The 24,418-nt window shown below is 36.7% G+C and overlaps 1 protein-coding gene across 1 annotated transcript in view; it reads left to right on the top strand.

The window, feature by feature from the left end:
- The window catches only part of Ppef1 (protein phosphatase with EF-hand domain 1), a 74,784-nt gene that overhangs the window by 4,691 nt on the left and 45,675 nt on the right, over window positions 1–24,418 (top strand). Inside the window, exons 4-6 of the mRNA XM_051178899.1 lie at window positions 4,850–5,013; window positions 14,029–14,143; window positions 17,645–17,691. Of these exons, the coding sequence (XP_051034856.1) occupies window positions 4,850–5,013; window positions 14,029–14,143; window positions 17,645–17,691 (326 nt within the window). The remainder of the gene's footprint in view (window positions 1–4,849; window positions 5,014–14,028; window positions 14,144–17,644; window positions 17,692–24,418) is intronic.

The raw sequence follows: 24,418 nt of genomic DNA, 5'->3' as shown, positions 1-24,418 counted from the left end.
TATCCATAAGACATATATTTATCATACTAAACAAAATCTGCCTGTTACTTCAAAGTAGATGCTAAACCTAAAATCTGTTTTAAAAAAAAAAACATTTTGGGCAAACCATTTTTAATTCTAACAGCCTGCAAAGTATTTAGGATCACCACCCCATTATATGTATGCACATGTGCACGCATTCCTGTATACAGTGTGTGTATGAGCGTGCATGCACATATAGAGGCCAGCAGAGTATGTCAGATTACCTGCCTTCTCTACCTTATCCCTTTAATATAGAGTCTCTGAACATGGAACCCACTGTTTTTCAAGTAGGCTAACTAGCCAGCAAGCCTCATATCTCTGGCTTCCACCAGTGATGGAGTCACAGAAGTGAGCAGCAAAACTGGCTTTTTATGTGGGAGCATGGAATCCACATGGAGCCATACTTAAGCCCTCAAGCTTGCACAGAAGTGTTCTTACCCACTGAGCCATCTGCCTAACCCCTAAGAACATCTTTAAATAATCTGACCAATAGTCTTTTCTAAAATTTTCTTAACACAAACACACACACACACACACACACACACACAGAGAGAGAGAGAGAGAGAGAGAGAGAGAGAGAGAGAGAGAGAGAGAGAGAGAGAGAGAGAGAGTTCACACACATGTCTTGGCATGTGTGCAGAGGTGAGAAGACAACTTATAACTTGCAGGATTCGGTTCTCTCTACCATATAGATCTTTGGAAATAAACTCAGGTCATTAGACTTGGCAGCAGGCACTTTACCCACTGAGCCATCTTCCCGGCCTGTAAATATTCTTTAAAGTGGTGAGAAGAGTGGTATTTTAGTGGCATGGTTTGAGCCAAGTACATATGTATGAAACTAATGAAAGCACTTACAGATCCATAGAGGCTTTCTGAGTGGTGCAACAGGCAAGCATGATGTGTGGGAACTGCATGGAAGTTGGTACTTTGCCATTTTGTTCACCTTAGGTAGCTGAATTTTGAAGACAGTTGTTTGTGCTTCATGTTCTTGGTCACAAACGTTTTGGGGAGGAAATATAATAATGACGAAATGAAACATTGTAAACTTACTTCATCAGAGTCACTTCTGTGAGGCTTTAGAGCCACAGATGGCTGGGTTACAGCTCTGAGGTATTTATTCTGATTCTTCATTTTTCAAAATCTGCATTTTGAAACAACTTTGCAGATGATTTTAAAATATAACAGATTGTTTTTCTCAAAGAAGGGAACAGTGTTTTCCTTGAAATATAAAGTACATTACAGGAAAATATACAAATAATATATGACTGAAATTTTCTCAAAGAAAACACACCCAGAAAACAAGTACCCAGAACGAGAAACAAAAACACAATGGCTGGGAATGGAGCTCAGTTGGTAGAGTGCTGCCCAACATACAGGGGCCCTGGGCTCAGTCCCTAGCACTACATAAATCAAGCATGGTGACGCATGCTTGCAGTCTCGGCTTTTGAGCAGTATGTAGGAGGATCAGAATTCAAAGTCATCCTTGCTACATGAGACCTTGTCTCAAAAACCGAAACTATACTCTCAAACCATTCAGTATTGAGTTCACAGAAACATCCCTTCTGCCTCTTCTAGTTACAATCCAGCTTCTACTGCACTATGGAACTACTTTTGAATGTCTATACCATAAGTTAATTAACTATGCTTATTTAAAAATATATTTGAATAAGTAGAGTAGACCTTGAATCTGGTGGCTTTGTAATTGTGAGATCATTCATTATTGAAATTTAGTCATGTTTATTGTTGAATAGCATTCCATTTTACCAATATACAATAATTTATGTAGTCTACTCTTCATGTGTGCTTGGGTTGTTTTCAGTTTGCCAGTACAATTTTGCTGTTGTACATATTTATGTACGTGTCCCTTTTGGTGAACATATGCATTCTTCTCTTTGCTTCCTTTCTCCTCCGTCCTCCTGTCTCCCTCTCTTTTTCACCTTCTCCCTTCTCCTTTTAATTTTCTGAGGCAGGATTTCAGTATGTGTAAGGGTTGCCATAGGTTTAAACAGGATGGTTGGAGTAGTCTGAGGCATATACAAGTGTTGTCTAGACATTTCTTCTGTCTCCCCATCAGCCAAAATGTCCCCTCAGACCATATAGCTTACATATATGTTCTTTAGGAATACCTGTATGCATGTATGTATTTATATTTTTAACTTTTCTGGTGCTAGAGTACTTTTAACTTTTTATTGCTATGGTGAATAGGATATTGCTATCTTCCCATTAATCTCATATTTCTATCACTTATGAGATGATTCAAATCTGTGAGATTAATCTCTGATTTGTATTTATTTCTCTGAGCAGTTTTTGGAGTTTTTCTTGAGTTTAGTTTTTAATCACAACAGATTTCATTATTATGTATTTTTGTATACTAGTTACTGCTCTTGTTTCAGCTTCCTTTCTTATTGCATTGGTTAGAGATAGCAGAAGTGTATTATTAAAAACCAGTAAAAATAGGTAGGTAGCCTTTTTGTTGATGATTTAATGAAAGCCAAAATCACTTATTTATTTAATTTAAAAGTTATGTCAAGAACATATCCTTCAATTCCATTTTTTTAAATCAAAAAATTGATAGTTAACATTATTAACTGTCATTTTGGTGTCCATTGAATTTAATATATGAACACTAATAATTTCAAGCCAGATTTATAGTTGACTTTATTAACTGTCATATTGGGATCCATTGAAAATAACACATGAACACTAATGATTTTGACTCAGATTTATAATTAGAAAATGACATAACTATAAATGTTGTTAAATGGTACTTTCCCTTGTCCAGAAACATATGGGCCTTGTTTTCAAAGTAATATGTAGGTGGCATACGCTGATATCTGCATGAAAATTATGATCTTAAATGTTTCCCTAAAAATATACTTTTTCTCTCTTCCAATGAAAGAAAAGATCTTTGAGTTTTAATCACTAGCAGTGATGGAATTTACTTGTTATGAGCGAGTAGGAAAGAGGAAAATGGCAGCATGGGTGAAGGCAAGGGTTTAAAAGTTATTTTCTTGTAACAACTTATAGAGGTATTATTTCATTGTGTTAATATTTTATTATATTTAATTAGTTTAGATCCATATTTACAAATATATAAATCAAATAACAAAGGGTTAACTCCAATTAAATATTGCACAAATCTTCATATATTATTTGCATTCATTGAATTATTAGTTTATTAGTTATGGACCACAAGGAAAATATATGCATTAGAAATTAAGTTTATCAGGTGGTGGTGGTACATGCCTTAAATCCCAGCACTTGAGAGGCAGAGGCAGGTGGATCTCTGTGAGTTTGAGGCCATCCTGGTCTACAAAGTGAGTTCCAGCACAGCCAGAGTGGTTACACATAAAAACCCTGTCTTGAAAACAAATAAACAACAACAAAAAATGTTAAAGCTTAGTTTTCATTCATGATACACGTTAGTTATTAGAAGAGAATCTCTGATATTAATTTTCATGTTGGCAAAACCCAAACAGAAGGATAATGATTTAATATAGACTCATATTTCATATCAGGACCTGGAGAGATGGCTCAGCAGTTAGAGCTCTTGCTACTGTTGCAGAGGACCTAGGTTCATTTCCTAGTGCCCACATAGTAACTAACAACCTTCTGTAACTTCAATGTCAAGGAATCCAATGTCCACTTCTTGCATCTGTATGCATTAGACATGTATGTGGTACAAAAACATGTGCAGACAGAAATTCATACACATAAATCAAAATTAGAATAAGTTAATTTCACATATTTCATATTGCATAGTTTTACTGAAGAATTTTCATTAATTTATCATTGAACCTTTTAAGAAATAAGGGCTATTAAGTCTCTGGAAGGAAGAACTATACTAAGCTATTGATTTTAAAAGAATATTTTGTTTTGTTTTGAAACAACTGAACTTGAGTTTTCATCACTGGCATTGATAAAATGGACTTGGAGCTGGCAGGTAGCTCTTAGACCACATTGTTCAGGATAGTATAAAGTTATGAGCCTAGTTCTTCTTGAAAGCAAGGGAAAGCAAACTCTTGATGAAAATCATATTCTAAGAAGTTAGGATACAATATTGTGACCAATTTTACAACTAGTCTACACATCCTCTTGCGTCTTTCTCTGCCTGAATTGTTGAGGTTTATTTCTGTTCGGGGGGCTATTTTATGGGCAACTTGGCAAGAAATGATTATGGGTCTCAGCCATACTAAATTGCCTTAGTAAATGGACATTGAAGCCAGTCTGTTACTGTACAGTAATATCTAATAGAGGAAGAGGCCTTTGGTTATTTCTGCCTATGGTTTGTCATTTAAGTTTCATCTGCTTTGTTCTCAAGAAAAAAAGAAAATCATAGAAGAAACATTGTATATAAAGGGAGAAACAAATCAATTAAAGCTAAGTAAACTTCTCTGAAGTATTTAACAAGGGAAATGGAATGTTGCAGTTTAATTTCATGTAGATCATGAATAGCAGCAGCTGCTTGAACCAAATGCAGTGCATTGTTCATGCTTTTAGCTATGCTTGTAACAGTCTGATAAGTAAGACTGGACAAAAGAATTAGAGTTTCAACTTCAGAACATCAAAATACCTGACTGACCAGTTTTTCATGTGCTTGGTGGTCTTCTCCCCATTGATTGTGGACTCACTGCTTTGGTAAAACATGATTCCAGGAAGGGATGATGGTGGTTACTGGCTTCGATCAATTATTCCTCATAGTTTTTTGTGCTGTGAGCTGGCACTGATAACAGTACAGTGTCTTGCATGAGACAGATATTTAAGAGGGTATTTTGAAGCATTAGAATGTTGATTCCCCATCTTATACCTCTTTGCCTTTCCTTTTCAGCATTAGTAAGTAGACTTTTTGAAAACACCATGCGAGAAAACAAGGACAGACAGGATTATGTAGGATTGATAGAAGTGCCCGAATCCTATGATGGACCTCGACTGCACTTTCCTCTCACGTTTACTGACATTGATTTACTTCTTCGGGCCTTCAAGCAACAGCAGGTAACCTCAAGCAGAAGCTGCTCTGGTTCTCATTCACAGCTATCAAATGCATGAATGAAAATGCTGTAGAATGTATTTCCATGAGAAATATTTTACATTTTGTGACAGTTACTGTCTTTGTTTAACCTAATAACTAGACATCTCCTTGGGTGTACAGTAACTTCCTCTTGATTTGCAAGCAAACAGCATCTCTTTTTTTTATTTTCTGAGAAGAGTTCACAAACTGTAAAGTTTAAAAATATATGGTTCAGCAATTTTAATGTAGTCACAAGGTTGTATACTTATTAGCACTATCTAATTATAGAACATTTTCATCATCTCCATTTGCTATTATTCCATCCATTACCTAAATGGCATTTTCAGTCTCTGTTGATTTGCCGATTCCAGATATTTCATATACATGAATGAAGATGTATTATATTGTTTTTTTATATTTGAATTCTTTGACTAAACATAGTGTTTTTAATATGTGCCCATGTAGAAGCAGATAGCAATACAACATTTCTCTTTAAGGCTGCTTAATATTTCATTGTATACTATACATTTGTTTACTGATTTATCAGCAAATGAATATTTGAATGTTTAATAACTTTTGGCTGCTATAAATAATGCTGCTATGGAAATTCACATCCAAGTTTTTATGGACATATCCCCATTCCACTTGGTTATATATATATATGCCTAGGAGAAGAATTCTGGGGTTATATAGTTAACTCTATGTTTAAGTTTTTGAGTATCTACTAAAGTTTTTCTATAAGTGGTTGAATAATTTTACATTTCTACCAGCTATATATAAGAGTTCTACTTATTCCACTTGTTGATACTTATTATTTTATTTTGATTATTGCTTTTCTAATGTATGTGAAGTGATATCTAATTCTATCTAATTCTGGTTTTCCTCGAACTTGCTATGTAGGCAAGGCTGGCCTTGAATCATAGAGATCCATCTGCTTCTGCCTCCCAAGTGCTGGGACTAAAGGCATGAACCACCACCCAGCCTAATTCTAGTTTTGACTGACATTTCCCTAATTAATAATGTTTAGTTTTTTCATCTATTAGCCATTTGTAAACATTTTTGGAGAAATATTTATGCAGAACTTTTGCTGGTTTTAAAATCAGTTGTGTTTTTGAGTTGTAAAAGTTTTCTCTAGATTATAAGAGCCTCGCCACACATATGACTTGAAACTATTTTTCCTTTACTTTAGTTTGTCTTTTCACTTTGTATTTTTTATTTTTGAAATTATAATATAATTACAACATTTCTACCTTTCCATTTATCCCTCTCTACTCTTCAATTTCTTGGCCTCTTTTTCATTAGTTGCTGTTACATGCATATAAATATAACCAGATCATGTATAATGTTACTGGGTTGTATGTGTCAAATGGTCACTTTCTTGATAATGCATTTTGATATACAAAAGTTTTAAATTTTGTTTATATATGTATATATATACATACATATATTACATATGTGTGTGTAATCCATTGCCAAGTTTATGATTGTGAAAATTTCCCAGTATGTCTTCTTCTAAGAAGTTTATTATTTTTTGCTATTGCATTTAGGTTTATTAACTATTTAGAGTTAGAATGTAGTAAAAGTGGATGGAGTTACTTTGTTCCAGGTCTTGGAAAACTGTTGAGTTTTTTGCCTTTGAGTTTCATGTTAGCTGCAGGTTTTTCCCTTTCCCTTTCCCTTTTCCCTTCCCTTGAGGAAGTTTCCTTTTATTCTTAGTTTTTAAAAGCAGTTTTCATATAAAAGACTTTGGATTTGGTTAAATACTTTTCTTATGTCAATTGTAATGATTGTGTGTGTTCTTTCATTCTGTTCATGTCTTAAAACACAAGGATTAATTTTCTATCTTAACTCATCCTTGTATCACTGAAAAAAATCTGTTTGGTCATGATGTGATTCTTCCTAAAATGTTGTTAGATTTGGTATGCTGATACTTTGTCGAAGATTTTAAAATCTATATTCATAAGAGATACTGGTTTTTAATTTCTTTTTTCCTTTTCTTAAATTTAAATTTGAAACGAGGTTGTTTTACATAACAATCCCAGTTCCCTCACCCTCCCATCCTCCACTATCATCCCCACCAAACCCCAACTTGTCCTTTCTGCTCCCCAGGGAGGGTGATGCTTTCCATGGGGAGTCTTCAAAGTCTGTCATATCATTGGTACAGGGTTTAGCCCCTCCCCCATGTGTCTAGGCTGAGGGAGTATCCCTCTATGTGGAATCAGCTCCCAAAGTCCATTTGTATACTAGGGATAAGTACTAATCCACTACCAGAGGCCCCAAAGACTGCCCAGCCCTCCTAACTGACACCCACATTCAGGTCTGGTTTGGTCCTATGCTGGTTCCCCAGCTGTCAGACTGTGGTGCATGAGCTCCCGCTTGTTCAGGTCAGCTGTTTCTGTGGGTTTCTCCAGCCTGGTCTTGACCCCTCTGCTCATCACTCCTTACCAAACATACAAGGTTTTTAGTTTCTTTTCGTTTTTGTTTTGTTTTGATTTTTTTGTTTGTTTTCTTATTTTGTTTTTGTTTGTTTGTTTTTTGCTTTACTATCAGGCTAATGCTGGTTTCATGAAGTTAGGAAGTAGTTCCAATGTGTTTATGAAGAATTTGAGAAAGATTGTTAATTCTTTAAATGTTTAGTACACTTCATCAATGAAGTCACTTGGCTTTTGCTTCTCCTTACAAGATTTATTTAGTTTTATTTTATGTGCATAAATGTTTGCCTTCTTGTATGAGTGTGCTCTGTGTGTATACCTAGTACATATGGAAGTCAGAAGAAGGTATGAGATCTCCTAGAGATGGAATTATAGACAGTTATGAAACTATCTCATATGTGGATGCTGGAAAGCAACTTATGTTTTCTGTAAAAGCAGCAAATGCTTTTAACTGCTATTCCATCTCTCCAGCCCAAGGCCTTGAATTTCCTTTTTTAGGAGGTTTTTGATTACTGATACAATCTCTGTATTTTTCTAGGACCATTGAGATGTGGTTTTATTTCCTCCAACTAGCCTAATTTATTGTTATACAGTTGTTCATAGTATTGTTATTGCCCTTTGAAATGTCTTGAATGATGATTGCAATTTCTCACTTTAGTTTGCGTTATGTTTCTCTCCATACCCCTGTTTTCTTTTTTCTCTGTCTCTGTCCCTCCCTCCTTCCCTCCTTCTATCTGTCCATCCCCTCCCTCTTCCATACCTCCCTACCTCCTTTCTTCTCTTCTTCCCTTGCCACAGTTACTTCAACTAAAAATTTAAAGAACCAGTCTTGTTTGATTATGTTGCTTTTTTAAAATCTAATTTATCTCTACCATAATCCTTATTTTGTCCATCTGATGACTTTGAGTTCAGTTTGTTCTTTTTCTAGGACATTAAATCATTCTTTTCTATCTATTTTATTTTTATTTTTTTTTATGTGTGGGAGTGCATCACACCCATAGAGGTCAGAAAATGGCATCAGGTCATGGCATTCACAGGAACTGGAGTTATAAATGGTTGTGAACCATCACTGTCTAGGCACTGGGAACCAAACCTGGGTCCTTTGCCAGAATAACGTGTGCTCTTGACTGATGAGCCATCTCTCCATCGTACATTAAAGCATTCTTATATTAATGATTTAAGAGCCTTTTAAAAAATAGCTATATATTTTTAGCATGTTTTTGCTATACTCCCTAAGTTTTAGTATGTTGTGCTTTCATTTTTATTCATGTCACACACACACACACACACACACACACACACACACACACACACATATATATATATTTTGCTACTGATTTCTAGTTTCTGTTCTGATCAGAGAAACTACTCTACATGATTTCAATCTTAATCTGTGTCAGTGTTGCATGACTTCAATATTAATCTGTTTAAATATTCGGAGGCTTATTTTGTGGCCTAGCATCTAGTATATCCTGGAGAATGTTCCATGTGTACTCAAGGTAAACATGTAGTGCTCTTTTCCTGGGTGAAGTGTTTTATAGATGTTTGCTAAATCTGCTTGTTTACAGTTTTGTTCCTATAGCTTGCTCCTATAGTTTGTATTCAGTTTATGTTTTAACAGAGATTACCTTAAATGCCAGAACACAAAAGCAAACAAGCTTGAAAGAAAAGGGGGAGTAAGAAAATAAAGTACATTTTGCTTGAGTTTTCAATATTTCTCTGGAAAGATTGGGTCTTGGAGTTCCCTACACCACCCTTTTCTGTGATATCATCCCAAACCCTCATTTTCAGATTAGGACACAAGAAAACATATCCCAGACATCAGAGGGAACTGGGAGTGGTAGATTGTCTTTTCTGGAACTGAAGCAGAGCTTCGAATCATCTAATTCCTAAAAATGATTTGAGAGCATACTAGATAGCTAGCTCTTCTGGCCACCTGCCAACAGCAAATTTAAATTTTCTGGGAGAAAATAGGCCTAAAATATTTTTATAGTTTTTCATATATAATGTTCAGAACTCAGTATAAAGATAACCAGGCCTATGAGGTTGTAAAATATTTGAAATAAAATTGAGGCAAATAACAAACAATGCCAAAGGACTTGTAGATTATTTAAATAATTACGTGATTAGAATCAAAGTTAAAACAAACATGGATAGTGTGCTCAGGAAGATAAAATATGCAACATGGATTCAAGGAACCATTATAGAGATGTTTGATAATTCTTCTGGCTCTATAAATATGGAAAATTATATTAAGAGAAGAATCAAGGTTAAGCACAGTATATAAAATATTATCATTTGTATATATATATATATATATATGTGTGTGTGTGTGTGTGTGTGATAAATCAAGAAATATGTGTGTGTGTGTGAGAGAGAGAGATAAAATTCATATAAAATTGGTCATTTTAGCTATTTCAAAGTATATTCTCTGGTGGTTGTGGTGGTATGAATGAGAATGACCCCTGTAGGGTCATATATTTGAATATTTGGTCCCTTGTTGGTTGAACTGTTTGGGAAAGATTAAGAGCTGTGGCTTTGTTGGAGGAGGTATGTCACTTGGGGTGGGCTTTGAGATTCAAAAAGACTTGAACCATTCTCTGCATAGTTCTTGTTTGAGGGCACTTGAACACTCAGTTATTGCCTTAGTACCCCACCTGCTACCTGCTATGCTCCCTACTATAACAGTCATGAACCCTAACCTTCTGGAACCATAGACTCTAACCCTCTGGAACCATAGATTCTAAACCTCTGGAACCATAGACTCTAACCCTCTGGAACCATAGATTCTAACCCTCTGGAACCATAGATTCTAAACCTCTGGAACCATAGACTCTAACCCTCTGGAACCATAGATTCTAACCCTCTGGAACCATAGATTCTAAACCTCTGGAACCATAGACTCTAACCCTCTGGAACCATAGACTCTAACCCTCTGGAACCATAGACTCTAACCCTCTGGAACCATAGACTCTAACCCTCTGGAACCAAAATTCCCAAATTAAGTGCATTCTTTTATAAGTTTCCTTGGCCATGTTGTTTTGTCACAGCCATTGAAAAGTAACAAAGATATTGGTTTTTAGTATATTAAAATGCTATACAACTGTTACCACTATTTAGTTATAGGACTTTTTAAAAAAAAGTATTTTTTTTTCAGTATTAAGGATTGAATCCATAGCCTTGTATATACTGGGCAAGGGTTCCCATTTCCCAAATGTTTTTGTCATCTCAAAATGAAACTTTACACTCATTAGCATCCACTCTCTTTCCTTTAACCCTCAGCTCCTAACAGTCACTAATCTGGGTATGTCATATGAAGGGAACATATGTGGTCTTTGGTGTTTGGCTTCTTTCATTTGTCATAATGCTTTCAGAATTTGTTCATGTTGTTACATACACCAGTGCTTTATTTCTATTTTTTAGGTTAATGTATGGTTGCTTTGCATGTATAATACCTTGTTTATTTAAGGGGTTAAACATTTATACCAACATTTGAATATTAATGTATGGTTGTATTAATTTTTTATCTGCTCGGAAACAGAGAATATTTTGGGGGAAGATACTTAAAACATAATCAACTTTGGCTGTCTCTAAGGACAGAGATCAAGAGGCAAAGTCTTAGGAAAAGGAAAAACAATTTCCCATTATTCCACCCCTTTCTAATTATTTCAGCGAAAAGAATGTGTTGTTTGTCATTTAAAAACTACTTGACCCAGTCTAGTAACACATGCTTTTAATCCCAGCACTTGGAAGGCAGAGGCAATAGGGTCACTGTGAGTTTAATATTAGCTTGGTCTATATAGTGAGTTCTAGGCCAGCCAAGTGAGATCCTGTCTCAACAAACAACTTTAAAACAGAAGCCAGGCATGGTAGTATATGTCTGCATTACTGAACTTGGAATGAAGGCAGAGACAGGAGGATTGCTCCAAGTTCAAGACTAGCTCAGTCTACATAGCTTGTTCTAGGATAACCAATATCTATCTCTCTTTGTCTCATCTCCCTCTGTCTGTCTCTCTCTCATATATACAAACACATGTACACATTAATATACACACAGAAAAAGAAGAAAATATCCTTGCAAAGGAAAAGTTTCTTTCTTGAACACCTTTATGACAATGTTAACACTGTGTTTAAGTAGGTCTTTTATCTGACATATTTATAAATGTAAAAATCAACATTTGAATATTTAATATTTTGGTTGTAAACATAATAATTATAATACTGATAATATATAGCTTTCTTTCTTTAAGATTTATTATGTGTACAGTCTTCTTTCTGCATGTATCCCTGCAGGTCAGAAGAGAATACCAGATCTCATTACAGACGGTTGTGAGCCACCATGTGGGTGCTGGGAATTGAACTCAAGATCTCTGGAAGAGCAGCCAGTGCCCTTAACCTCTGAGATATCTCTCCAGCACAATATATAGCTTTCTAAGCAAGTACCAATGTTAACAAGGTTATTTTAGCCAATATTAAGGATGCTCAAGGGAACTATATTAATATTAAGAATTTTCTGTTTACAAGATATATTCAGTGAAATTTGTTAACATAAGAAAACAAAATGAAGCTAAATACATCTTTAGATACTCTGATTAGTAGTACAATGGACCAGAAAAACTACAATTGCCCATTAAACTATCGTTAAAAATCTGTAGATTAAATTTACAAACAGAAACAAAACATTAAACAGCAGCATTTTTGCCCATTCTTTTAAAATATTTATCCAGGGGCATTGAGATGGGTAAAGGCACTCACCACCAAGGTGAGGGATATGGTGGAAGGAGAGAACCAGATCTCATAAGTTGTCCTTTGATCTTCATACATGTGCTGTGACATGTGTGTGCTCTGGCTAGGTGGTGGTGGTGCACACCTTTAATCCCAGCACTCAGGAAGTAGAGGCAGGCAGATCTCTGTGAGTTCAAGGCCAGCCTGGTCTACAGAGTGAGTTCCAGGACAGCCAGGATTGTTACACAGAGAACCCTGTCTTGAAAAAAACAAAAACAAAACAACAACAAAAAATCAAACAAGCAAAAAGCAAATAAAATGTGAAACTACAAATGAAATGTTAATCCAAGGACTTGGAAAACTGAGGCAGAAGGGTTTATCATGATATTTGAGCCAACCTACTACTCTAAGTAGCAAGATCCAGACCCCATATTCAAAACCTAAATAAATAAGATAGTAAGAAATAATAAAATGTAACTTAGGGACGAATGGCTTTAGAATACTTTTGTAGGGAAAAGATTTAGTTCATTGTCTTGTGTGGGCAAGAAATGATGTCTAAAAGAAACATTTGGAACATATATTTAGAATTTTCTAGTATTCACTCACATTAAGAAAAGAAAAAGTACACAAAATTAATTTTAATATATTTAACTCAGTACACCTCAGTATATGAAACATTTTAATATACAGTCATATTAAAATCATTGAGATGTTTTGTGATTTTTTTTTAATACCAAGTCTTTGAAATCCAGTATGAATTTTGTTCGCGACAGTTTCTCTGTGTTTTCCCTGGCTGTCCTGGAACTCACTCTGGAGACCAGGCTGGCCTCAAACTCACAGAGAGTGTCTCTGGTTCTCCAGTGCTTGTGCACCACTGCTCTGCCTGAATTTTGTCCTGTAGCACATCTCAATTCTCACTAATCCCCATTTGAAGGACTCTGTTATCTCATATCGCAAATGACTACCATATTGAACGTCCCGATTCTAAGCCAACCTGACCCTTAAAGCTGTGTTGATGTTAGTTAAGTTTGTGTGATAATCACCTATTTGTTATCTTTGTGGAAAATTCATAATTGAAAACCAAGGAGAAAGACACATTGGATTTCTTAAAGCTTAAGAGAAAAGCAGAAAATCTGTAGCACACAATGACCCATCGATGCTGTAACTGGAAGAGTGTGGTAAGGCAGCAACAAATAGAAGGTAATCCAAATATCTTGAGATTTGAATCTTTTTCTAGTTAGACTTTTATGGCAATGTGCTTACTATCCTGAGCATGCTGTACACCAAATTCTGGAGCAATACTTAGGAGGCTTGGGACTCTGTGTGGTTCCTTAGTGAGGTCTCTGTGCTCAGCAGCACCTACTATACAAGTGGCCAGGCATCTCAACAAATGAAAAGCTACACCTCATTCACAGGCTGTTTGCCTTTCTTTTCCTTTCCTTCCTTGTTTCCTTTTTACTCCCTTTTAAATGATTCTTATTGTTACTCTTTTGTCTGAATGTTATCTTTGGCCAAGTGACTCCCACCCCACCCCCTTTCCTTCATCTCTCCTCTTGGGATCGAAGAACCAAAAATAATCAAAAATATTCTAAGCAAATGGTTAATGTCAACAAAAGAACACGAGACTCTAAATAATTTTTGGAACCATTCATTTATTCAATTACAAATATCTCCTGGGGGCTTATTATAGTAGACACTGCATTGGAATAATCTATCTGATATAAAGATTATCCTGAAATACAGGGACCTGAACTGTACTCATATGCTCATTGTTATAGTTTTCTACAGTCATGCCTTTCTCCCTTGTTCATTATCTCTATTTCCTCTGCTTCCTCTTCACAGATACTTCATGCTCATTACGTCTTAGAGGTGCTATTTGAAGCTAGGAAAGTCCTGAAGCAAATGCCAAATTTCACTCGCATAAAAACCTCTCCCTCCAAAGAGATAACAATCTGTGGTAAGTTTCAGAGGAGAGTTGTCACATTAATATTTAGGAGCCTCTTGGTCCTGCATCATTTGCCTAACTTGAAAAGTATGGAAATTGGATTGTGTTAAGGGAAAAATGTTAATATAGAATTATCTATCATGATAATACCATTCCCCATCTTGTCTTTGTTTTGCATACCATCTGGTAGGAATTAATTATGTGAGAAATTAAAGAACTCTTGTAGCTTTTTCTAAAGGCAGATAGCATTTTAATATGGAAAGCCACTGATGGGTAGAATAAGTGTTCTTTGCCCTCTGACTAGCTCTCATTATCTCCATCTCATGTTGCTCTTTCCAGGTGTGCCTCTGTATGCATGCCACTTCTACTGGGAAAAGAAACACCCAAGGCAGGGTGGAGATTAAATTCTTTTCTGCCCTTGGCTGCTGTTTTATATTTTTCCAACTGGTCTTTGCAGCTTTTAAAGGAGTGGGAATGTCCCCAAAATCTGTTTCTTGTTCTTCTAAATAACAAGATTTGAGATTTTGTTATCTTATAGGCCAGCCTGGCAGGATATTGCTTCAAGAAACAGTACACATTGAAATTCATCACAGTTGGTGCTCAGCATGCTTACACTGTCTGAGAGTGGGGTGCATGGAAGGAACAGCAATTCCCTAACTTCTAATTAAGGCTTTAGGTTACAAAACAGTGATTGTTATTTTCCAAATCAGTTTTTAGCCCACATTCTCTTATGCTGGCAGGTAGAAGTGGATTTGACAATCTAATTAAACCCTTTCCATTCCTAGCATCTCATAGTGATGACAGAGACTTGATGTAGCAGTATGTATCTCATGACATGGCCTGACTCCAGTTTTTGAAGAGTCTCTAATGGTTTAATTTCAACCTAATCAGGCCTCTCTAGACAATAATATGCCTCATCACAGAGACCTTTTATTCAAAGCCATAGCAGGCTTTGCTTTTGATGGAAATAAAGAACTATGGGCCACAAGGCTCAGTAAACCAGGTCAACCTGTGAAGCCTCTGAAGCCAGGGCCTAGGTTTTCTAGCTGAATGTACTATAACAATCAAAAACAGATGTTAGGATCTGCTCCTGTGCATTTTCCATTAGCCCTCCAGTTGCCATTGCAGATCTAGCTGCATTGAGGTTATAGATGTGTGCCACTTCACCCTAGAAGAAGAAAGGAGTTAGGAGGCATGGAGGTCCTAGAATTCCATAGTATGAGAACCAAAAATCCCTTACAAAGATGCTCTGGTCCCTTTATTAAAAGCTAAGTTCTTATTTTTTTCCATGTTAGGGATCAAACATGTTGTCAATGCATTTCTACACAATACCCCGCATGCTGGCTTGCTCAGGTAGTCAGTGATAGGGTTGGAATTAAAAGTGAGGTCTTCTATATTCCAGATTAGGGAGAGTGTCATCTTTGTACTTATCTGGATATTTTTCACTTATCCTCATCAGAAAAGTACCAGAGACCAGGTAGAATGGACAAGTCCATTCATTTAAGGGGCCCTACATTTGGATCATTTATTTTCAGATTTTCCCCCCACATAGTACCTTTGGTAAAGAGAAAAAGTCAAAATCAGTAAATTTCCCTAACATAAATTAGTATTTGTGGCCCCATCATTTTTAATTTAAAAAATTAGATTGTATCCCATTATGTTGCTGATACTGGCCTAGAACTCACTGAATAATATATGATGGACTTTAACTCTTGATCCTTCTACCTTAGCTTCTTGAAGTTTTTGTTGTTTAGTTTACAATTCATTATAAATCATAATCAATTCTGTACTCAAGTCATTGCTTGCCGTGAAAATATCTTTATGTCTGCCTTTCTATGGTATGTGGATCTTATGTCCAACTATAAACTAAAAATATTTTTATAGCTTTCTTTCTTTCCATGTGCTGTGACATAAACCAAAAGAATCCTCAACTCTTAAAGTGCTGAAATAATTTCATATTTTAGCATGCCAGCTATTATAGTACTTCATATTCAAATTTCTGTATGTGTGGTAATGGTGGTGGTGGTGGTGTGTGTCTGTGTTGTGTATGTGTGTGTGTGTTCACACGTGTGCATGCATATGGAGACCAGAGATTGGTGATGGATGTCTTTCTCCATTGCTGTCCACTTTACTTTTTGAGACAGGTACATTCTCTGAATCTGCAACTCACTAATTGGCAAGGTTGACTGGCCAGTGAGCTCCAGGACTCTGCCTGTCTCTGCTGCCTGCAGCATTGAGGTTAAAGATGGTTGTCACTGTACCTTGTTTTTTACTTGGTTAATGATGATCTGAACTCAGGTTGTCAGGCTCGAATAGCAAGCGCTAATCTCAATGAATCATTTCCACTGCCAAAATGCTCATATTTTTAAAAGGCAAATGACTCTGAAGCAAACTAGGAAAATCAAGTAATTAGCAAAGTATATTAAATATTTAATTGTTTAACTTTTGGAGTGAGACTTTCTAAAGGTATTGACATTTAAGTATCCACTAATATCAATATGCCCTTTATCTTATTGTTAATATTATGACAGTTTTATAAATAAGTGCTGATGATGTAGGTTTTAAACTTTTTTATTTTTAGTGTAATTCAAGTCTTCTGTCACATATATTTGATTATCTTGTTTGTGGGATTTTAAATAAACCGAGAAAAGTGTCCCCAAATTAAATTATATGGTAATTAAGTTGAATACAAATTTTGAGCAAAGATTATGAAAGATGGATATTTTAATTAAAATTATTTGTCCAAACAGAAAATTTGAATATTCATGTAGTCACTCTTTTTAATGAGTCATATATTCAATAGTTTTCCTTAGTTAGCTTTTGTTTTTTCCTACAACTATCTCGTCAAAAGAATCAAAGCTATCTAGACATAATTTTTGAACTTTTAAAGCTAGAAATAAAATAAAGCAAAGCCCAGCAATGAAGGGCTGTTGATTTAGTGACTAAATGCATGTCACTTATTGAGTGCCTGCAGTCAGTCTCCTAGGCTTTATGATAGGCCCTTAGAGAGTTTATGCTTCCTGTAAGAGGTATTCTGTGTCTCTCTGGAGCATTTAAATATAGGCAATACAGAGGAAATCATTCTGAGTTTTAATTTTGAGGTGAGAGAATGCTGGGTTTGAATTCTAGCTCTGATTTTGGTGACTGGGTGAACTATATAAGTTGCTTTACTCTGAGCCTCATTTGGAATATAAGAATGGTGACAATACTTCTCATCTCCTAGAATGGTTGCTAAGGATTGAACAAGAAAATAAACATAAAATTCTTAGTGTAGAGGTCAATTGCATAAATGGTTAGAGCAAACAGTTTCAGCTGCTGGCCCACCGCCACCTATGCAGCATAAGAGAAGAGTCGGCGGAAGCACACTGCATATTGAATTAGTCTTATCAACACCAGGTGAAAAGCCAATCCTGTGAGAATACTTGGGGTATTTGAGATTTAAAATTATGTAACAAAGTAAGCATTGCATCTTGGTGCCTACTGAATAATGATTTTTTTTCATTTGTATTCCAGGTGATATACATGGGAAATTGGATGATCTTTTGTTGATATTCTATAAGGTAAATGATTGCTTTCCTAACTATGTGTGCTTTTTTTGAGTGAGGGCAGTCTTAGGACATATAATGGCAGTACTTTTGTTGTATGCATGCCTAAACACACAAATATAAATGTAATATAGCAGGATCTTGCATTTTAGAAGCTCAAAGATTTGTAGAGGCATGTCTTTTGATTTTTTTTCACACATCTCAGAAATTTGCTATAAAATGTAATTAGATTTTTTTGTTCAACATTGTGGCTATCTGTATATCAGTTAGAATGTGTACCTGGCTGTCTTTATTATATCATAAAGGCTCAAGTGGTACAGGATGAACAGGAATGCAGTTTTCTTTGTTTTGCTTGGAAATTAACACATCCTGTGAGTCTTTGATCACACACTAATTATGTGTGAAAAGAGATTGCTTTAGTAAATTTCAAATTGCTGTCTTTTCTCCCTTGATTCATCAGCTCTGACTTCAGTCACTCTGCTGTTGCACTTACTGTCCATCTATGACATCCTTATGACTAGCAAGAGTAACCACAATTCATTTTTCAGCTTCTGTATTATCTTAGGCTTCCATTCCATACATTATCTTATGGGTCAAATAATGGAATTATCCAAGAGTATTTTTAATGCTTATTTATTATCTTTTAAGTTTTTTCATATAATACATTCTGATCATATTCTTTCCCCTCTCCCAACTTCTTCTAGATCCTCCCCATGTCCCTACCAACCCAACTTCAAATTCATGCCCTTTTCCTCTCTCTTTCCCCTAATAGCATTTTGTTGTTGTTGTTGTTTTGAGACAGGGTTTCTCTGTGTAACAGTCCTAGCTGTCCTAAAACTCTTTGTAGACCAGGCTGTCCTCAAACTTACAGAGATCTGACTGCCTCTGCCTCTGCCTCCTGAGTGTTGGGATTAAAGGCATTCTCAGTCATGCCTGGCTCCCCAAATAGCCTTTATAAAGAACTACATTATAAAAGAAATGCAGTATTTTATTTCATTCATGCATAATGGCAACTTGGAAGAAAATGGGATAGGCCAAACTACCAGTAGGACAATGGATCAGGCACTTTGGAGCAGATTTGGAAGAGACTTCCAGCAGCTTACTAAGCAAGATTACAGAGCTAGGTAGGGATGGTGTTCATAGGAATTTGAAAGCTCCTCGGGTGGTATAGGAATTCTAGACAAAGGTTTACTGGTAGGGAGCTGAGGGAATTAGTAAGGGTAACTTCCAGGTATCAAACATAGGAATCAAGCTAGGGAAGGAAGGAAGAGAGGCCAGTGAGGGAGAAATAAGAGGAATGAAGGTTTAGAATGTGCATCAGGGTCAAGGAGTAGCTGGAAGAGCCTTAGGAAGCAGGAGGGGTAGAAAATTGCAGGATAAATATTCCCAGGTAATATAAGGGTCTGAGGTAGAATCCAGAAAGCAAGCTAGAAGGATGAGTAAAAGAATATCAGCAACGAGGAGGGAAAGTACCAGGGGGAAAAAATGTATATTGAATGAGTTGGCCTCATAGACCTAGCTAGAGCTGAGGAGCCGAGAAGACATTTACGCAAAGGTCCTGGGGCTGAAAGCAGTCAGGCAAAGTGTTTGTTAGTTAGACCTTCCCCTACCCTGACCCTTGCAGGAAATGGCTTCTTTTCTTTCAGAGTGATACTAGAGTCAGGGGTCCAGCAGTATCATTAAAGGGAAGATCCACATTTGTGAAGAGAATTCTTTCAGGATGAGGTGAATTAAAGGGAGTTTTTTCATCAAAGCATGGGGATATCCCTGGACAGATTGGAAAGGTGTAGGAGATGAAGGATGGAATGGTAAAGGGAAGTCTCAGATTGCCCAATGTGAGGAATATTTGTCTGACTTACCATACGACTTCATATTAAATGTCCAAAAGTCCAGTTCTCCTGTTGCTGACAGATACAATCCAAGGATCCAAGGATTCAGATATTGAGAGCAATAACTAAGAAAATATGGCAATAACCAAAACTATCTGGTGATAACCAAAAGTATATGGCAAGTCTTTACCTAGAGGCATTGGAAGATACGTAAAAAGGAAAATGACTGACCTAGTTAAATGGGGGGGGGGCACTTGGAAAAGAAACATTTTCAAGGGGGAGCTGAAGGTATTGAGGTTGTGATCAGAGAACGAGTCCTGGAGTAGAGAGGTCAGAACAGAGTATTCTGCCACAGTTCTTTAATTGCACTGGCAAAGTGACATGGAGTATATGAAACTGGAGGGTGCTAATGTAAAGACTGAACAGGAGGAGGTGGGTGGTAAGAAGCTGAAAAGGAACTCAAGGTGAAAATATAGCATTCAAATGGAAGCCAGAAACATCTCAAAGAGTTTTCCAGTGACAATATTCAGAGAATGGAGATTACAGGCCCTGAAGTAACAGAGAAGGAAGCTACTCTTGCGTAGATTGGGGTAGAAGAAGGTAAGCGGGACATACTGAGGTGATATATAAGAGCCATGGGTGAGAATTTTGCCAAGCTCAAGGTGAGAAGATAAAATGCAAATTAGGTGTCGAATGAACCATACACATCTCTTGTTTGACTGAATGGGGAATGGAGGGAAGGACCATTGATGGCAGCAAGGTTTCCCTTTTTTTAAGAAACTGAAACGAAATCTATGTCCAATGTGAGTGTATTTATTGGCTGCTAAGTTGTGAAGTTGGTACCTTTAGGGACAAACTCCCGTATTAAAGCATTTTCAAAGTGTCCTTTCTCTTCTTCAGCTAAAACCTTATGTGGAAAGTGAGCATGCCCAGATGATTTCTTTTTTGCCATCTCTATAATACAGGCTGAGCATACCCCAAAATGTCCCCATCTACCATTTTAACTTTGAAATGTGTACTTTATAACCCTGAGCTGAACACGCTCAAAAATGTGTCCACTGTCTTTCCTTCCTAAACTGTATATGCTCAGAAATGTGCTCCCTGAGTGAGTGTTCAGGAACATGTAGAACTGTACCATGTAAAATCCCTTTGGTAGTTTCACTCAAAGAGGGTGCTGCTTAGGGAACAAAGCAACTCTGCTGTTACCTACTCCAGGGGGCAAACTTCCCTCACTTTCATTTCTTGGTCATACTTGTTTTGGTTTCATGCTCACCAAGATGCAACCTACTGTGCTCAGTCATTTACTGTGTCTGAGGTTCATGCTAAATGAATGGATTTTAATGATGAGTTCCAAAAAAAAAAAAAAAAAAAAAAAAAAAAAGCTGAGTGGCTATGTGAGATGATAGGTATGTTGATTTGCTTCACTGTGGTTCCTTTTTAAGTCTTTGTATGTAGCCTGTAACATCATGTTCTATATCTGAAACACATACAATAATACCCTTTTAAAAGGAAGAAATAATAACCTTTTAAAACTTTTAAAAAGGAAGTCAAGAGTAACTATGCTAAGTAACATTTTTTAAGGCAGTGAGGGCAAAGGGAATTGGTCACTAATATCATCAATATTTTTAACAATGGCACAAGAAAAAGTGCTAAAACTGTACAAGTGTGTGGTGTGTGTGTGTGTGTGTGTGTGTGTGTGTGTGTGTGTGTGTGTGTGTGTGTTTGGTGTGTAGTTTCAGTTTTTTGAGATAGGATCTTGCTTTGTGAACCAAGCTACCCTTAGCCCAGGTTTCCCCAAAATTCTGGATGATCCTCCTTTGAGTGCTGAGATTACAGGTCCGAATCACTATGCTCAATTTACTACAACTACTACTACTTTTTTGAGACAGGGTCTCATTATGTTGCATTGGTTGGCTTGGAACTCACTCTGTAGACAAGGCTGGCCTTGAACTCACAGAGATCCGCCTACCTCGGATTGCTGAGATTATAGACATGTGCCACCATGCCAAGCCTCATTGTTATTTTAAAGGAATTTGTACTAATTGAATAAAGATTTTTTTTTTTACTTTATTGGAGAACATTTCTGAAACCTTGCAGTTTAATGGTATCTTGAGAAAAGGAAATAAATGACAGGATAAACTTATGCTGGGGCAGGGCCTCTTAGCCTATGATACACGTGTAACTAAGATAAAGGCAGTGCAATGAAGAGTCAGGACTAAAGACACATCCAAAGAAGTGCACTCTCTAATTTCCAAAAGTCAAGATATTTGCCCCTTCTGTATCATTTTTGTCTGTAATTGAAATGCAGAATGATAACACTTGGCATAAGGGTGGTGCTACACAAAACCAAGAATACAAACTGCTCTACAAACAATGTTGCCCTACAAGGAAAAGGATAGCCCACCTCTCAGGCTGTCAAACTTCCAGCTGCATTCCTTTCTTCGCTGTCACTCATATGGTTTCAAACAGAGTAGGTTTCAAATCTAATCTCTTGATGTCTTGAAATAGTCATGAATTCATTCAACTTTATTCATAGGGCAGACCATAGGCCCTAATTCTGCGATTGTTAATCATAATTAGGGAAACATTTCCTCATAAATATCCACATAAATATCTTTGCCGGACTACTCACCCCACAGATTAGTCAGTAGAAAGAGACAAGGCAAAAGTGAGATATAATGGTAGCATCAGAAAGTGAACATGCTTCCTTATGATAAGAGGAGTTGTGCAATTATAAAAACAAGACAGGAAATGAGGTAGTGATATTCCATGAACTGGGTAATATTGGGAAGCATGTTAGACTTCGCAGAAGCACCTGAGTGGGTGTTTAGATCAATGCACCTATGTGATCCTCAATGTCTGAAGCTGGGTGGCATACAGTCTGTTAAGAAGCAAAGGAAGAAATGACACATTTTCCAAATTCAAAACCAAAGAGGTTAAAGTATCTCACAAACGATTTTAACTTTTAAAGGAGTAAGTTTCTATGATCTGGATAATTCATATAAACAATGCCTACAATACGAATGAATATTAATTGTGGCATCAGATACAAAGGTTTTCTGCTCAAGGTTGTAGCAGGTGCATAGCTCTGAACTAAGTGATCACTTCGGGATGTGGTGGAATTTCTGCTATGGCCTCTGATTCTCACTGTGCTGTTCTGTTCTCAATTAATGCAGCTCACCAAATCCCAGCTCATTCACTCCAGCTCATTGACAGGAGCTGTGGGTTGAGTCATGTTGATGTGAACCCTGACCTCCAAAGCTTGTTTAGAGCCAGCTAGTGGTCATAATTTAACTTATGCTGATTTCATTATTATGCTTTAGGGGAAACAAATTTTGGTTTTTGAAGAATGGTTCGCTCAACTGTATCATGTTGGAAAATTTTAAAGCTGGGAATACCTGATATTTTTTGCCTTCCCATGGTTAATTTATTCTTCTCTATCAACCCTAAAGAATCCAGAAGCTTTGCTTTAATGAAAAATTCTTATTCATCTCTCAGTTGGCATTTTGCTGTGCACTTTCTTCCTCATTGGTTCTTCTGTATGAGCAAAACTATATGCTCAGGCTTGGTCCAGGTCAACCAAGACTGAGGGGCAGCAACATTAGTGGAATGCCATACCGTTTTCCTTGTCTCTTCTAAGTGGTTGGTTTGGCACAAGACTTTGTTTTGAAAGTGCCAGGGATTGCAACCGAAGCCTACCACATGTTACAAGGCACTCTACCACTAAGCTATATCCTCAATCATTTGTTTCATTTTTCTAAGTTTGAGACATTAGACTCAGTCCAGAACCCAGGCATGCCTCGAATTTGTGATCTTCCAGTCTTGTCCTCATGAGTAGTGGGATTTCAGGGTCAAGACCTTTATCATTATAACTGATCATATGCAAAAATAAATCTTTCCACTAATTTATTCACTCAATAAGCCTTTTATTTGATCTCTGTGGTGATGAAGACATACGCACCATGTAAAAACTAGAGCAGCATACATAGATGGACTAGAGGGTTCATTCATTTCATACACATTAAATATCAGTTATGCATGAGCTAATATATTAAAACTTGGCAACATAGAATGACTAAGAGAAAATCATTGCCCTGACAGAGTTTAGTGGGAAATATGATTGATAAAAAAGACAAGATACCCTGGGATCAGTTCCTAGCACAGAGATGGAGGTAAGGATTGTAGCACAAATAACATAAACCCAAAGACAGATATTGGGGTTCAAGTTGAAGATCAGAAATGCAAAACAGCCAGCCACTAGAGAGTTCTTACCTCTACCAAGGCTCACACAAAAAGGGGTAATCCTATCTTCAGTGTGACTGCAGAATGACTCCTGTCTCCTCCTGACTTACAGTCCTCTCTAGTGCTGGGATTAAAGGTGTGTGCCACAGTGCCTGGCCTCTGTGGCTAACTAGTGTGACTAGCTTTGCACTCTGATCTTCAGGTAAGCTTTATTTGTTAGATAAAACACAAAATACCACCACAGGGGCCCACAACAAATAAAAGATAATTAAGAGATGTATCATAATTGAGATGAATTTGGAGTTCTAACTGAGCTTATTAGTAGGGCACTAACTTCACTGAAGACTTCCTGGATGAAATGGCTAGTTTTTGTGTTTGAGACGGGATCTTGCTGTGGAACCAAGTTTGGCCTCCAACTTGCTGCAATCCCCCTCCCTCAACTTTCCAAATGCTGGGATCCCAGGTGTGTTGCCTCAAACCTCATTCATCATTTTATTTTATCTTGAGACAGCCAGACTGTATTGCCTAGGCTATTGTTGAACTCAAAATCTTTATCCTTTAGCATTCTGAGTACTCATGGGATTATAAGCATGTAGTACCATGCCTGGGTTAAGGGATGGTAGTTTTGAAAAGCCCTTTAAGGAAGTTTAATAAGGGCCCAAATCATGAAG

This window comes from Phodopus roborovskii, unplaced genomic scaffold (assembly GCF_943737965.1).
Source record: "Phodopus roborovskii unplaced genomic scaffold, PHOROB, whole genome shotgun sequence".
Lineage (NCBI taxonomy): Eukaryota > Metazoa > Chordata > Mammalia > Rodentia > Cricetidae > Phodopus > Phodopus roborovskii.
The sequence above is the reverse complement of the archived record's forward strand: the minus strand, read 5'-3'. Positions and strand labels throughout refer to the sequence as shown.